Consider the following 16,784-nt stretch of genomic DNA (forward strand, 5'->3'; position numbering starts at 1 on the left):
CTGGGAAGATCCCGAGTGGCTAGGCCCATGAGCCATGGCCGCTGAGCCTGTGCGTCCGGAGCCTGTGCTCCGCAACGGGAGAGGCCACAACAGTGAGAGGCCCGCGTACCACAAAAAAAAAAAAAAAAGAAAGAAAAAGAATACTGGGTTTATTTCATTATATATATACTGCCTGAGGACAAGGTAAACAGAATATTTTTTATGATAAAGCAACCTACGTCCTATCACTGATGGCTTTTTAAGAGTTGTGTGTATGTGTTCACACACACATGCGTACTAGACAATGGGTTCAAACCTACACAGTCTTGTTATAGAATTTTTGCTCTTAACTACTAAGCCACTATATGTTGGGAAAAGAAACAAAGAATGGCTTTTAAAATGACTAGAACTGATTTAGGTAATAATAGTAGCTTCTAGAATAAGAGATCATAGTTTGGAAGTCAGTATGCTAATTACTATCAGCATAAAATTATAAACAGACATTTAATGAAAATTTACAATGATAAAGATTTCTTTTCCTTTGGTAAATGTGATTAATTTTCAGAAAGACTAGTTTTTTCTTTTTGGATATTGTATCACCTAACATTTTTGTGAACTTTTTATAGATTTTAAAGATTTTCATACCTAAGACCTTATACAATCCTGTTAGCAACACTATAAATAAGGCAAGTATGATGGATAATTTTATATGTCAACTTGGCTGAGCCATAGTGCCCAGATATTTGGTCATACATTACTCTGGATGTTTCTGTGAAGGTATTTTTAGATAAGAATTAACATTTAAATTGCTGGACTGAGTAAAGCAGATTACCCTCCATATAATGGGTGGGTCTCATCTAATCACTAGAAAGCCTTAATAGAACAAACACTGACCTCCCTGGCACAAGGAGGAATTCTGCCAGCCAACTGCCTTTGGACTCAACCTGGAAATCTTACCTGGGTCTCCGGCCTACCAGCCTACTGTGCAGATTCTGAATTTACCAACCCTCTATAATCATGTGAGTTAATTCCTTAAAATCAATCAAACAATCTCTCTTTCTCTCTCTCTTTATACACACATACACCATACACCCCACCACCACACACACACATGCAGACACACACACATATTCTGTTGGTCCTATATCTCTGGAGAACTCTCAGTAAGACAGAAAGGTAGCTGAAAACTAAGCCTAAGAAAACAGGGGACAGGAATTCAGATTTTTATCTTTGTCTCCAGTCATTCCTAAAAAGATACAAAAATTCTCAAGAAGCTATACTAGAATTCAGTTTTCATACCCTAACTACATAGCTGGAATAATGTTCTTTTCCTTTTAAAACTGTTATTTGACAAAACTAATCAACTCTGGAAAACAGCTTAGCAGATTCTCAAAAAGTTAGGCAAAAAGTTACCATATGACCCAGTAATTCCACTCCTAGATACATGCCCAAGAGAACTGAATACATGTCCACACAAAAAATTGTACATGATGTTCATAGCAGCATTACTCAGAGTAGTCCAAATGTGGAAACATAAATCTCATCAATTGATGAATGATTAAAAAAATAAAAGTCGTATCCATACAACGGAATGATTCAGGAATAAAAAGAAATGAAGTACTGACAAACGCTAAAATGTGGATAAATACTGAAAACATGCTAAGTAAAAGAAGGCAGGTGGAAAAGACCGCATATTGTATGAATTCATTGATATGAAATGTCCAGATTAGACAAATCCATATAGACAAAAAATAGATTAGTGGTTGTCAGGGGCAAGAAGGGGGTCAATGGGGAGTGAATGCTAATGGGTATGGGGTTTCCTACTGAGATGATAAAAATGTTCTTGCATTAGACAGTGGTGATAATTGCATAAGCTCGTGAATATACTAAAAAACACTGAATTGTACACCTTAAAATTGTGAATATTAAGTGAATCATATCTCAGTTAAAAAGTGTTAAAAATATAAAACTAACCAACTTACCTGCCTTTTCTGTGGTGCCAAACAACGAACAACTTCATCCACCATCACTGGAATATGTAATTTAGTCATCACTTCAGAATCTCTGCCTTGTAACTCCTGAGCTCCAGTTTGATCTGTTTGCTCCTGGGCTTCATATTCATTATATCTTTCTGCTGTAGCACGTATTTTTTTTGGCCAGACACCCAAATTAAATATGCCAGATTCCAACCAGCAAAAAAGAAATTTTTTATAGATTCTACAAAAATATGGGTATTGAAGCATTCTGTAGATCAACAAATCTAGAAAAAAAATTTAAATATCATGATTGTTGGCTTTTTTCAAAAGAATGTTATAATACTTGGGGGAAAGCAAATTAGTATGAAATATTTAACACAGGAAAAATATGTAAAACTCATCATCTCAGACAAGTGAAGGTAACTACCCTCCTTATGCAAAGCGAGGAACCCAAGAGAACCCCAGAAACTATCTGAAAATACAATTTTTAATGTGGGCCTGATAAGCTCTGAGACCATTAATGTTTTAACCATCAGAGATGTGAATATCGATTAATCAGTCATCGTTTTTCTGAAAGGGATTAAAAACATTATTTTATTTTAGGTTCACATGGTCTTTTATTTCAAGGTCTTCTAATTGTTTTTCTCATAATGCTAAATCTTCATTTTCAATTTAACTTTGTTTGAAAAATTGTCCCTGAAAAAAGACTATGCATGTACAACCAAAAAGAAAAGGTTATCAGTCTATGAAAATCTTACAGATTTGTCATGGATATGCTCTGACGAAATCATCTCACCATGGCTTATATCAGTGAAATACATATCATTTTAAACTATAACTTTATAAACACTCCACTGAACACACTTTGGCACTTCATATCACTTTAATTATCTGCTCCCTGCCCCATGCCCCCAAAAAAGCAAGTAAATAACTGATACATTCCTTCGCTTTCTCTTACTTGCTCCATTCTATTCTGTAATCTGTAATTCTTTAAAATGGAGAGGAAAAAAGTAATTTATGAAATGTATTAACAGAATACCTTTTGAAAACATTATGTTCTTTACCCATTTGGATGCAAGCAACATTTTTGATATTATTAAAGTAAATAACAATTTAACACTACTCTTTTCCTTCCTCATGGATTATGAGTTATTTAAAAGTAAGAACCACACCTTTATATCCACGAAATCAGACGCACACTAGGCGCTTAATACGTGTTTTCTGGAAAAAATAAAAATATAAAAGAATGGATGGATAAATTCCAGATTCTATAGAATTAACCTTGCTTTAGAAAATTTTACTTGTCTCACTGACCCTACCAAAAACCACATTCTCAAAATATTTAAGAAACATAAATCTTGATTAAATATGCCTTCCCTTCCTTTTGCATTAGAAAATAAAGAATAATGTTGAAAAGTCAATCACATGTAATGACTGGAAAATAAATAAAAATACATATTTGATATTATATCAATATAATATCAGTAAGATGTAACCTTGAGGATACCAAAGACGTAATTCACAGAATTATGTTGTAAATCTGACACAGAAAAAATATGGCAAAAAAAAATTTTTAATGAGTGTTTTAAGTAAGATTTTGGATGCTCAGCAGTAACAAACTAGCCAAATTATGAATTATGCCTTATGTTTTCCAGAAAGTTTACAAAAGTAAGCCAAACTATGCTCTAATAACTTAGCATTTCTAACATATTTCAAAATAAAAGCTAACATTTATTGAGCACTTACTAAGTACCACTTACTATTCTAAGCACACTACATGTAAAAACTCATTCAATCCTTACCCCAACTCTTAAAGGTAGGTACTATTATTATTTCCATGTTGCAGATGAGGAAAACAGAAAAGTAATTTGCTGAAAAGTCACAAAGCTGGAGAGCCATAAAGCTAGAACTGTAACATCAGCATTCTATCCCCAGAACTTTTTCTCTTAACCTATATGCTATAAACACAGTCCACTGGCTCTATTTGATACACTCATGTAATTGAATGGTACACTTTGATTACACTATGACTAGGTATTTGTAGTATTCCATGAATTAGATTCATTTTTTCTAAGGAGCCAATATGTTATTGCTTGGTCCTACTCCACTTGGAAATACAGTATACTGTGGGGCACCCAACAGAGGACACAAGAACGACGTACAGCCCTAAATAGTGGAATATGGAGTATTTAAACAATACAACCAATAACTTATTCGATTCTTTTGCCTATCCAATATATGTAAACAATCTATACTGTATGTTCAGATTTTGATTTTTTTAAAAAAACAAGCAAACAAACAAATAAAAAGCCCATCAACTCCAATATCAGAATCAGAACCACACAGGAAAAAGCAAATAGGGTAGAAAAAAATGCTTCTTTCAACAGCGCTTAATTTTCTTCTGCATTCAATTTCTTTGTATTTACTCAAATATATTCAAGGTACAAAGCCTCTAGATTTTAGTATACACTAATTGGCTACTAATGTGGGTAAACACGGAGAAAAGGACTCAATAATTAATCTTCCTTTTTGGTTGTGTCTTTGAATACCTCCCTAAAAATGGAAGGGGGCAAATTCTAAAGAGAGTTCCTTCCCTCTCTTCTGCAGCCCCATATCCCACCAGATAACCCAGAGCACTTCCACAGTCCACTAAGAACTAGCCCCCCTAGACGATTTAAGATAGTTTAACTTCCCTCTGTTCACAGAAAAGAAGCAGGATATCAGGAAACCTAAACTCTACAGCCAACTCTGTGGTTTCCTAGGCAAGCCATTTAACTTTTCTCTGCCAGCAAAATTCAATTTAAACTGAGACCACGGAATTAGCCAGGTTACTCTTTTAAATGTGGGAACACAAAGGTGAGCGATACCTTTGAAAACTACTTGCTCAACGGAGTTACCAATTACCGTCATTGCAGTCAGCTTCCCCTGCAGAGAAAACCCTTCGGAAATTTAATTCCTAAGGCCAAAAATTCGACCTGGAGGCTGGCACCCGAACACAGAGAAAGTGAAAGAGGTCCTAAAGAAAAAGTTAGAATCCATTCTTCTGCGTAAGGATCACACTCTGACAAGGGAAACTGTTTAGAAACTTCTGAACTCAGGACGAATGAGTGTTGAGAGGAAGCGGGAGAGCAGAGGCGCGAGTTTCCTCTGTGCTGGGTGAATCCGGCAACCCCTAGAAGTTCCCCCAAAGGTGGGGGGGGGGCTCCAAAAGAGCTCCCGGGACTCGGCCACCTTCTCCTCACCTGAGGCACGAAGATTTCTCAGTTGGCCTCTAATTCGGGCCTGCGACGACCACTACGGTGACAGAGAACCTGAATTTGCCTCTCGCACAAGTCCCAGCCCTGGGGGAAACTTGCGAGAACGGACAGATTGGGCCCACGTCCGCCCCAGCAACAGAGGACCGTCTGCCTTTGGTTCCGCTGCTTCCAGGCCCCAGCTGCCAAAGGGCCCCAGGAGCTCGGGGTTCCAAATGGTGCTCCTGGGGGAGGTGCGGGATTTAAGTCCCTAGCATTACCAGGTTGAAATTCACTTTTACTTTTTTTTTTTTTAATGTCTAATGAAACTTCAAATCTCACTTTCCATTTTATCTTTCTCTCCACTCTTTTCAGTTTACTCTGAATCTATGTTAAATTTCTATGTTTTAAATAACATGGCAGTTAGTATACTGTAATTTCTAACAAAAGGTGGGAATTTCTGTCTCCTTAGCACTACGTGTTTGGAAAGTTTTGGTTCTTTTCCCTTCGTTTCGTTACAAAATACGCCAATTTCTTGTCCTTTCTGTTGTACGCCTTAATGTCTTGCCAAACTAAAGAGAAGCCAGCTGGCATAGTAAATCTACAATTCCTTAAAAATATGGACTTCAAAATCTGAACACTGTTAAATGGCAAGTGTAAGGCAGAATTTAAAGTTAAATGTAAAATAAGCATTTAGATTAGGTGTGGAAACACCTGTGAGACTAGTCCACCTTATACAATGTGGGTATCAAAAACGACGAAATTTAAACACTTCTACTTATTCACCAATGATCAGTGCACATTTACAAGAAATTGGTAATATATGCCTATTTTCAGACTACATTAAGATAGCATCTTAATATCACTTAATCTAGAAAGTACTTCAGAAACAAATGACTCCATTCCGAGTTCGCTGGGTTGTACCCTTCAACAGAAATATTTTCCTTTAGAGATTTTCTGAAAACTTCAGTTTTCTCTTCGGTAAAATGAATAGTATCTACATCTCATGGACTGTTTTGAAAATTAAGTGACCAGATAACATATATAAAATTAATAAATGTCCAGGACATCAAAGGTAAAGTACTATAGAGTGAGTGCATATTGAAATAAAATTAAAAGGCTTCTCAATTTTATTACCAAACCCAGCACCATACAAATCACTGTCTCATTAGCTAAGATATATGTAATACAGCCAGCAATTAGTAGCTTTATTGATGCTCTATCCAGTGTTCAGAAAGAATCTTATAATATGTATCATATACAATACATAGTGTTTCTGATTTTCAATAAATGTCTATAATATGAGCGTTTCCCCTACATTGTTTCACTTATAATACTCTGCATTTGGTGTTGTGCCATCCTGTATATATGGTGATGCTGAATCACTAGAGCATAAGCTCTGAGAGCGCAGGGATTTTGACTCAATTGTGTGCTATTATGTCCTTAAAATCTACAATCAATAACTGCTGAACGAATGGATACAACAATAGTAACATAAAGAACAATAAAATTCAGATCATACTATTAAAAATATCCTGATAAATAAAAGATGAATTCTCTTAGCGAACACATTTCCCATTTATTTCCAGGTATTTTTTTCTTTTTAAAGTGTACATTCTAAAATACTACCTACAACCCAGGCTTAAAAGCCCATTGCATCCAATAATGAACTAAGCCAATAAATTTAAATGAATTTATTTTATAATGCCATCATTAGAAAGAAATGTAAAAAACAGCCATACAACAAATAGTTTCAGAGTCAGCACTAAGGGAGTAGGTCTGGGGTTCCTGAGAAATGAAGCCTGGGGCCTCAAACCAAAGTCCTGAACTTTCAATTAACTGAGGCGAATTGACCCCAGTTCGGTCCAACTGAAAGTGGTTGGAGAGAACATGTCCCTATACCTTCCAGATTATGGGACCTGTGTCTTGGAGGCCTCACTACTCAATAGAGAAAAGGAGAAAACAAATACCCAGAACCCATTAATCCACACCCAACAGGCTCCGCCTCTCCCCCTAGCAGAGAGCACCGCCAACCCCTGCCCGCACCCGTCTCACTCACACCCAGAACCCTGGGACCGGAGCCCGCGCCCACGGTCTGAAGGCTGCCTGAAGATCCCAGGTGGCAGCTCCGGCCTAGCCCCGCCCACCTCGGCCAACGCCTCCGGAAACTGCCGTGCGAGTTGCCACGGTGACACGGAGCAAGGTAGCTTCCACTGCAAGGGGCCGCTGAGACGCCGGGCGCCAAACTGCAGCGCGCCACGGCCACGTCCGGCGTGATGACGTCACGAAGACGGCAGCCAATGAAACGAGGCGCTGAGAAAGCAGGCTTGGGTTTGAATCTCGTGGCTGAATTTGAATCGCCGAGAGGCGGACAATGAAGTGAAGCGTCTCCGTAACCTCTCCTGGGTCTGAGGTGAGTTAAAGGCAAGAGAAGAAAACTCTCGTCTCGGGGACGTTTTTTCGGATGACCCGTCTCGCAGGAAGCGGAGGGGTCCCGCCGCCTCAGGGATAGAGGACCAAGTGGGCTTGTTGACAAATACGGAAGCGTTAGGTGGGGCGGTGGGGGTGAGGACAGGGGTGGGCCTGGTTAGGGTCCCAGTGGAGAAAGTGAAAGGAAGAAGGAACTCGAGAACCCACTAGAATATGGCTCTGCCTGATCGGGAGACCTCGACTGCTCAGCAGGAAGGTCAGGGATCTCCTGCCTGAAATTCTCAGGAAGTCGGAAGTTTTAAAGGGCATCTTGGCCCCTTTCCCAGACTTTGGCAGAACACTTTTAACTGTCTGGCACCTTACAGTGTAAAGTTCCTTCCGGACTTCAAATTCAGAGTGTTTTGTTTCAGACACAGATGTAAATGTAACTCTGGGCTTAACTATCAAGAGGAGCCTTGTTTCACCAGCTTGTAACCTTTTTGTCCAGCGAGGTTCTGCGTTAACCTGGCAAAGGTCATTTGGGAAGCTTCCCAGACCCCAAATGTAGCATCAGAATAAGACCTGCCAGCACTGACTAACGGGATTGCTGGGGATCAGATGAGCTATGGAAGAGATACTGGTTGACAAAGTGCTCTGCAAATGAAAGGGACTTAAAGCACTGAGAATCAGTTCTACCGTCTGTTCGTAGTTTCTGCGAGATTCGTTCGCCTTGAGGAGTGCTCATTAGGCACTCAGTTTCAGAGAAGTCAAGGCTGACTGCTGTTTACTCTATGAGATTATTTGACCAGAATTGAATAATTGTGCTGTATAACGTATAGTTTAGGTTACTAACTATTATCGGGTAGAATGTGTTAGGCATTCTACAGGTTTTAGTTGATAGTGTTATTCTACCACAGTCAGCGCCCCCACCCCCCGCCTTGGATTTTGGGAGGTATTTATGAACTTTGTTGTGGGAGAATGTAAGATCCAAAGGCTAGATACTGCTTGTTATTAAGTTTCTACTATTTTGTAAGAATTGTGTATTTCGGTACACAAAGGTTATCTGCCTTTAACGGTAGTAATTGTCTCCTCTTCTGTTACTAAATAAGTATTTACAAATACACAAAATTTTCATTTCAAATATGTATCTTGTCCCACTATAAATATACCTTGAATCAATTAAGTACACAATAAAATGACTTTTATGCTATGAACTCTGAAAACTAGGAGGAAAAAATAGCCCAGATGTCAGTGCTGCCCTTTCCCCCACTTGAAATTTTCGTTCTTCCTTGATGCTTACAGGTGAATAGAAGCAGTGGCTCTAACACTCAAGTTATTTCCAATAAGAGGTTTAAGTTGCATAGAGACTATACATGATAGAGTGGAGGATAGTTCCTGGTCCTAACAACTGTTTATTGAATCTGAATCTAATTCAGATTTGAATTTGTATTTAAGAAATCATTTATAACTGTGTTACTCCACACATTCAAGAAAATTTTTATGACCTTTCTGTTCCATTGTTTGAAAGCCTTCTGTTTTGATTCCAATAGACCAGAGTTGTTAAGAACATGGACTTTGGATTTGGACCTGGATTGGCATTCTGGCTTCTCACTTACTCTCTCTTGTCATCTTGGAAAGATTCCTTAGCCTAAAGCTAAGTCTCTGTTTTTGTAAAATGGAGACAATAATAGAGTCTACTTTATCTTTTTAAGGATTGAATGAGATGTTGAATGTCAAATGTTTACCATAATGCCTGGCATATAGAGTGTGCCCAAATGATCATCGTTGTTCATTATTACTAGTTATCACCATATCTACCTAATCTAAGAGTTCTCAATTAATAGCATATTTTCTGAGAATAGGTAACTCTGTGTGTTATCCATCAAGCACAGAGAAATCATGAATTTTCAGTTTTATTTCAACATTCATTCAGGAGCCCCAATACTAGGCCCTGAGGTTTTCTATCAAAGGTAGGCAAATAGTTTAACTTCTATCAGAAAATTTCTGGGGGTTATATATTTACATCATGGAGAGTGATGATTAAATACTTGAGCTTTAGATTCAGTCAGTCTGAGTTCAAATTCTATGTTTTGTGCTTCCAATAGTGTGACTTAGCCAGTTAACTTAATCTGTCTATACTACAGTTTCTCTCTATATAAAATAGGTATGATAATAATACCTATGTCATAGGATTGTTACAAGGATTAAATGAGAAGTATGTAAATTGCTTAGCACATTTGTATTTGTAGAATAAGAGCTCAGGAGAAAGTATTCCATAATTGTTACTAAATGAAAGTTTGTGTTTAAGGTAAATTTTAATCTTGTTTTGTTTTGCTTTGTTTTTGAAATAAAAATACCTAGACTTGTTTAAAATCCAAATAATACAAAAGGATATAAAGTAGAAAGTAAGCCTGCCTGTCACCCAGACCCTCATATTTTTCCATCATCAAGCAACTGGTATTATCAATTTCCTCTGTTCTCTTCCTGAGAGAGCCCATGCATGTACAAATATGTATATATCTTTTGAAAATACAAATGTTTGAATGCCAGGTCCACTATTCTGCACTTGTTTTTTGCACACATATCTTAAAACTTTGCATTATTTCATTCAGTTATTCAACAAGTATGTAATAAATCCTAAATATTTGACAAACCCTCTTCTAGGTTCTGGAGTGCAGATGAAGTCCACACTCTCATAGTGCTTACACTTTAGAAGGTAAATAAGCAATAACTATGTAACCAAATAATAATATATTTTCCAAGTAGTCTAGATGCTAGGAAGAAAAATACAGCAGGCAAGGGCATGGTGATACAGTTTTGAATGGAATCTATAGGGAAAGCCTCTGTGAAGTGACATATGAACAGAGACCTGAATGATGAGCTGAGATATTAAGATTTGCAAATATCTGAAGGCAGAGCTTTCCAGGCAAAGAGAAGAGAAGGTGCAGAGGCCATGAGGCCAGAACAAGACTGAGGTGTTGAAGGAACACTAAGGACAGTGTAACTGAAACAATAATTGAGAGGTGGGATAACATTTGGAGACAGGGATGGAGAGGTAGAACCCACAGAACCCACAGATGTAGAACCCACAGAACATGGTAAGGAATTTCCATTTTATTCTTATGCTGGGAAATCATTGGAGCAGGAGAACAAGATGAGGTCCATAACATGATCTGATTGCTTTTGAAGAAGGTATCAGTACATACAATCAATGAATTAAGTAAAATTTATTATACTTTCATATAATCTTTGACTTAATTGGCTTAAACTTTATCTAGGGAGAACAGTACCTAGATAAAAGATAAGGGCCTGCCTGTTCCACTTGGTTCATATTCACTTGAAACAATTGAAGAGAATTAGTTTTAACACCTCTTCATTAAACATAACAGAAGAATGAGCTTTTCTATGCGAGTCAATCTCCCAGAAAATTGAATGTTACCCTTGTTAAGTGATAGTGTTTTAACCATCTTCAATGATTAACATAAAACATGATCTCGCTTTCCTAATTTTGTAAAGAAATTGGGCACATTATTTAACTATTTTTGATGCCTCGGGGTCCTCACTGGAATTTCTTGTTATTGCCAACCATTGTACTCTACTGTGATAATGTTGGTTCTCTTAGAGAAGTATACATGTTTACCTCTACTCTAAATGGATATATTGCTTTCTTGAATTCCATGTCTACTTTTTATAACTTATTAATTAATTTATTCATTAATCAAATGTTTGAGACTTACTATATACCAGGTACGCTACAAGAGATAAGGAGGGATATAAAGGTAGAAGCATACAGTCCTATTAGTTGTTATGTTTTGTCACTTTCTAGTACACTTTTCTAATCATATGCAATAATCATGAACTTTAGAGCTAGAAAAGGACTTTAGATATCATATAGTCTAACCCTGTCATTTTATAGATTACCACTAAAGCCCTTCATTACTCTCTTTCATATTGTACTCTCTCTAGACTAGACAAATACCTTTCTGTTATAATGAAAATGGCATTAGAAGTGTTTATCCTTAATGTTTTAGTCCCACCAATGAAATCCTACCAGCTTGCTTTTTTGATTCTATCAACAAATACCACTTAAGAGTAGATATGACAAAATTGATCATAGTCTGTGATACTGTCTTCTGAATGGTCATCTGAAAAGAATTTTTGAATCAACACAGTATTGCACAGGTAACAATATTTAGGCTTTTCTTTTGCCACTTCTTAGTAAAAATGGTTAAGGATATCCTTTCTGTGTGCCTTATTCAGAATCAACTGGATGTCCATCTCTTACCTGGCCATGTTAGAAAAGAAAGCAGTCATCATGTTTTAATGTAGGAACAACCTTGTTAATCCCTGAAGACATCAGTATATTTAAACATAATTGAGCAAATTTTTACATTCAGTAATTCCCACTTAACTTAAAATCAAATCTGAGCTCTATAATCTGACATTCAAATCTTCTAGATCCGGCCCCACCTTTATCCAGTTTAATCTTTTTAATATAGCCCTCTCCTTTCCCTTTTCTCTCCAGCTGCAGTCAGGACTGAACAAAGCTAAACTGAGCATCTCTTTAGATGCTCTAGATAGAATTACAATCATCTAAAACTAAACTGTTAAACAAAATGAGATTTAAGCAAATTCACCATGCAGCCAGTTTTGTCCTCTGCACAAGCTGTTTCCTACCACAGGCTTTTGGACTTGCTGCCTGCAATACTCTTACCCCAGAGAGCCTCTTACTTGCTCAGTCCCTCACTTCAGTCTCTGTAAAAAGTTACCCCACTAGGCAAGCTTTTCACAACTACCCCATCTAAAATACAAGCCCACACATACACTTCTGACCCTATCTATCCCAAGACCCAGAAAAATGCCTAGCACATAGAAGGCACTCAATAATATTTATTGAATGCATAACTAGTTTTCTTTCCTGAAATTTTTTTTAACCTGGTTAATAACTATCCATCCTTCAGCTCTCAGTTCCAGTCATTCCTCTAGGAAGCTTTCTAAGAATATCAATCTCCTATTATAGTCTTAGGTAGCAAAGTTAACCTTTACCTTATAGCACTTGTCACAGTTACACTTTGCATATTTGTGTCATTTTATCAATGTTTCCTCACTAAGCTGTATGTAATAATAACAATAATAGCAGTAATAGCAAACACTTGTAATGCATACTCTGTGCCAGGCATTGTTCTAAGTGCTAATCCTCTCAAGAACTCCATGAGGTAGGGATTATTACTAATCCCACTTTACAGATGAGGAAACTAAACCACAAGGGGGTTAAGTAACTTACCCACTGTCACTGTTCTACAGTAGTAGAACTGGGATTTTAACAGTTAACTTTATTAATTAATGATTAATTAATTAACGAGATACCTTCCAAGCTCTGTTTTGTTTTTTGTTTTTTATTTATTTATTTATTTGGCTGAGTCGGGTGTTAGTTGTGGCACGAGGGACCTTCATTGTGGTGCACAGGCTCTTTGTTGCAGCACGTGGACTTCTCTCTAGTTGTGGCACACGGGCTCCAGAGTAAGTCGCCTCTGTAGTTGTGGCACGCAGGCCCTCCAGTTGTGGTGCACGGGCTCAGTAGTTGTGGCGCACAGGCTTAGTTGCCCCATGACATGTGGGATCTTAGTTCCCCAGCCAGGGATCAAACCTTCATCCCCTGCATTGGGAGGCGGATTCTACCACTGGATCACCAGGGAGGTCCCCTAAGATCTGTTTTGAAATAATCACCTGATGTTTTATATATGTTTTTTTAACCATTTCATTTGTGTGTATTTTATCTATCATTGAAAAAAAAGTGTATCCATTAAAATCAAGGCATTTGTTGAACATTTCTAAAAGCTTTTAGAAAAGTGTATAGAGGTTAGTTTTTGGTAATACAAAGAATGTGACACTCTACTAGCCTTTAATAGACAGGGATCAGAAATGCTAAACATCCTCTAATACCTGGGACAGTTCCGAATAAGGACGAATTGTCCTACCCAAAGTGCCAGTGATAAGCTCATTGGGAAACACTAAAAAGATGGACCAGTATCTTTGGGAAGAAGGGGCAAGAAGGGGGCAGATAAGGAAGAGAATGAGCATTTATTGAATGCCTTCATACACTTAATAATTGTTATCTCCTTCAGCCTTCATAACAGCTATTAGGTATTATTCCTTTTATACAAATGAGAAACCTGAGACTCAGTGAGGCTGAGTAACTTGTCCAAGGTCACAGAAGTGGGGTATAGGTACTCTGTGGGGGTTGGCTAGACAGAAACTCAAGGGTGAAGAAAGAGCTGAGTAGCAATTCACGTGGGACCTCACTGTTAGAATCCAAATGACCATCCTTTCCTCTTCAGTGTTCCAATTCTGGGGAAGAACAGAGTCCTGAAAAGGGGGTGCTGTGTCCAGTGTCTTTTGCTTTTAGATTGCTTTGGCCTTATTCGAATTCTTTCCAAAAGTATATGATTTTACGACATATTTTAGCTTTATCATTGTTGTTATTTCTTCCACTTTAGGAAACAAACAAAATGTCTTCTTTTAACCCTTTCCCCCTCCACCCACACCATTTCTTTGCTTACTTTTGCAGTAGTACTTCCTGTATTTGCTATCTGAGTCTTCTTCTATTCAGGCCTTTGTCCTACCATTCCATTCCCCCCAAATTGCTCTTGTTTGTCTCCATGTTGCCAAATCCCCTGATTACTTCTTAGTAAGTACTTAACCTATCAGCAGTATTTAGCACAATTGATTTCAAAGTTCCCCCTAAATCTTAATACAACGTTAAGCTTTAAAAACTTTGAAAAGCTTCAAATGGCATTAAGACTCTGAGGACAGCGTTTACTTTCGTAAGTTAGCTTTCAGCTGCCTTGACATCTCCACCCGATGTTGATTAAAATTCTCAAATTCGGGCTTCCCTGGTGGTGTAGTGGTTGAGAGTCCGCCTGCCGATTCAGGGGACGTGGGTTCGTGCCCGCGGTCCGGGAGGATCCCACATGCCGCGGAGCGGCTGGGCCGGTGAGCCATGGACGCTGAGCTTGCGCGTCCGGAGCCTGTGCTCTTCAACGGGAGAGGCCACGACAGTGAGAGGCCCGTGTACCGCAAAAAAAAAAAAAAAAAATCTCAAATTCAAGATATCCAGAATGAACTCCTGATCTTCCCCCCAAAACCTGCTCTACCCTCAGATATTTCTATCTCAGTTGATGGCTACTCTATTCTTCCAACACTCAGGCCAAGAACTTTGGAGTTATTCTTGAATCATTTCCCTCATTCCCCACATCTATCTATCAGGAAATTCTTTTGTCTTTACCTTTAGCATACATCCAAAATCTGACCACCACCCTGTTCTGAGTTGACAGCATCATCTCTTGTCTACATTACTTCAATGGCCCCACTAGTTTCTATTTCCTAAAGTATGTCAGCAGTGAAAGTAATCAGATTATGTCACAATACAAAATATTAAATGACACTCACATACAAAAACTTGATAAATCTCTGAAATATTAGTCAGTCCCTGGGCTTCCACTTCAACTCAAACTTTGTAGCTAAACCATATAAAATCACAGGTATGGGCTCCCCAGAAAGCTAGGTTTGATTTTTCACAAGGGCTCTGATACTATTTTAGTTTGGATCACAGGAATGGACAAGAAAGGGTCTCTCAGAATCATATTAAGGTAATGAAGGGAGAGCTTTGGCTTATGAGCTATTTTTAATAAAAGTGATCTTGGCGGCAAATCTCTTGGCAGTGGAAATTGACACAACCAGGCTTATCTCTGCCTGTATCTCAGAGACCCATAGGGTTAAAAATAGTTCCAGGGATGTGTCAGTTAGCTAGCCCAGGTATGAAGGTGACAGAGATAGTATATTCCCCCGACTGTGTATTCAGAGATCCTAATCTCTGAATATAGATCCTAGTCTCTGCTCTATAATGATGTAAGTTTAAGGTACATCAGTGACAGCAGGTTCAAAAAGTATGGTCTGACTATATGACTACCTCACATAAAAACAAGAAAAGTAAGGATAAACTAATAAAGATCCAACAATTTAGGAATCTCAACTATCCAGAAAATAATCTAGGATCAAAAAGTTAAGACCAAGAAAAAAAAAGAAAGCCTTTTAGTATTCACTAATTTATTTAGTCATCAAGTATTTATAGTATCTACCATGTGCCAGGCACTGTTTTAGGCTTGGAAAGCATTGATAAGCAAAACAGATTAAAAAAAAAATGCCCTTAAAGGGCTTATAGTTTAACTAGAAGAGAGAAAGTAGACAACAAACATGCTAAATAAGTAAAAATTACCTATTTTGTTAGGAGATGGTAAGTGCTTTGGGAAAAATAGAACAGTATAAGGGCGATTAGGAATTGGGTTGGCAATATTAATAAGGGTGGGCAGAAGGGGCAACATTTAAGCCAGGACTTGAAAGAAGTGAAGGAGTTAGTCATGTAGTTATTGAGGAAAGCACTTTATGATAGAGAGAATGGCTAGCAGAAAGATCAGGATTGGGGTGCTTGGTGTGTTAGCTGGAATAGAGTGAGCAAAGAAGAAAGCAATAGGACATGAGGTGAAAAATGTAGGCCATTAACAGAACTTCAACTCTGAATAAGATAACCACTGGAGGGTTTTGAACCAAGGATTTCCAGTAACATTTACCAGATGAGTAGAACAAAATTAACACCTTTCTTTATTTAATAAGTACTATATGCTAGTTATTTTGCATACAAGTAGAATTAATATTAATACTTTTTAATTTCAGAGAAATATTCAATCATTCACATAAACAAAGGAATCAAGATAATCAACAATGTCTGTCACTGAGGAAGACCTGTGTCATCACATGAAAGTAGTTGTTCGTGTGCGTCCTGAGAACACAAAAGAAAAGACATCTGGATTCCATAAAGTGGTCCATGTTGTAGATAAGCATATTCTAGTTTTTGATCCCAAACAAGAAGAAATCAGTTTTTTCCATGGAAAGAAAACTATAAATCGGGATATTACAAAGAGACAAAATAAGGACCTTAAATTTGTATTCGATGCTGTTTTTGACGAAACTTCAACTCAATTGGAAGTTTTTGAACACACTACTAAGCCAATTCTTCGTAGTTTTTTGAATGGATATAATTGCACAGGTAATTGTTTCAGTTGGGATTTGATGTTTCCATCTGATTTCAGTTTTATATTAAGACATCTACTTGACCCTTTCTTCTAAATAT

At 37.7% G+C, this 16,784-nt stretch overlaps 2 protein-coding genes across 7 annotated transcripts in view; one reads left to right on the forward strand and one right to left on the reverse strand.

The window, feature by feature from the left end:
* METTL15 (methyltransferase 15, mitochondrial 12S rRNA N4-cytidine) overlaps positions 1-7,447 on the reverse strand; it is a 380,086-nt gene extending 372,639 nt beyond the window's left edge. For 4 of the 6 annotated variants that reach the window (XM_060304424.1, XM_060304425.2, XM_030864830.2 and 1 more), the window contains exons 1-2: positions 7,336-7,447; positions 1,962-2,239 (exon numbers count right to left, since the gene is read on the reverse strand). In XM_060304424.1, coding sequence (XP_060160407.1) covers positions 1,962-2,222 — 261 coding nt within the window. In that variant the 5' untranslated portion in view covers positions 2,223-2,239; positions 7,336-7,447. Of the gene's footprint in view, positions 1-1,961; positions 2,240-5,197; positions 5,314-7,249; positions 7,316-7,335 lie in introns of those variants that run through there. The other 2 variants (XM_060304422.1, XM_030864828.2) reach the window with 2 other exon arrangements.
* Positions 7,448-7,528: 81 nt separating this feature from the next.
* KIF18A (kinesin family member 18A) overlaps positions 7,529-16,784 on the forward strand; it is a 79,544-nt gene continuing 70,288 nt past the window's right edge. The window contains exons 1-2 of the mRNA XM_030864825.2: positions 7,529-7,601; positions 16,328-16,700. Coding sequence (XP_030720685.1) covers positions 16,376-16,700 — 325 coding nt within the window. The 5' untranslated portion in view covers positions 7,529-7,601; positions 16,328-16,375. The remainder of the gene's footprint in view (positions 7,602-16,327; positions 16,701-16,784) is intronic.

This window comes from Globicephala melas, chromosome 8 (assembly GCF_963455315.2).
Source record: "Globicephala melas chromosome 8, mGloMel1.2, whole genome shotgun sequence".
NCBI classification, from domain to species: domain Eukaryota; kingdom Metazoa; phylum Chordata; class Mammalia; order Artiodactyla; family Delphinidae; genus Globicephala; species Globicephala melas.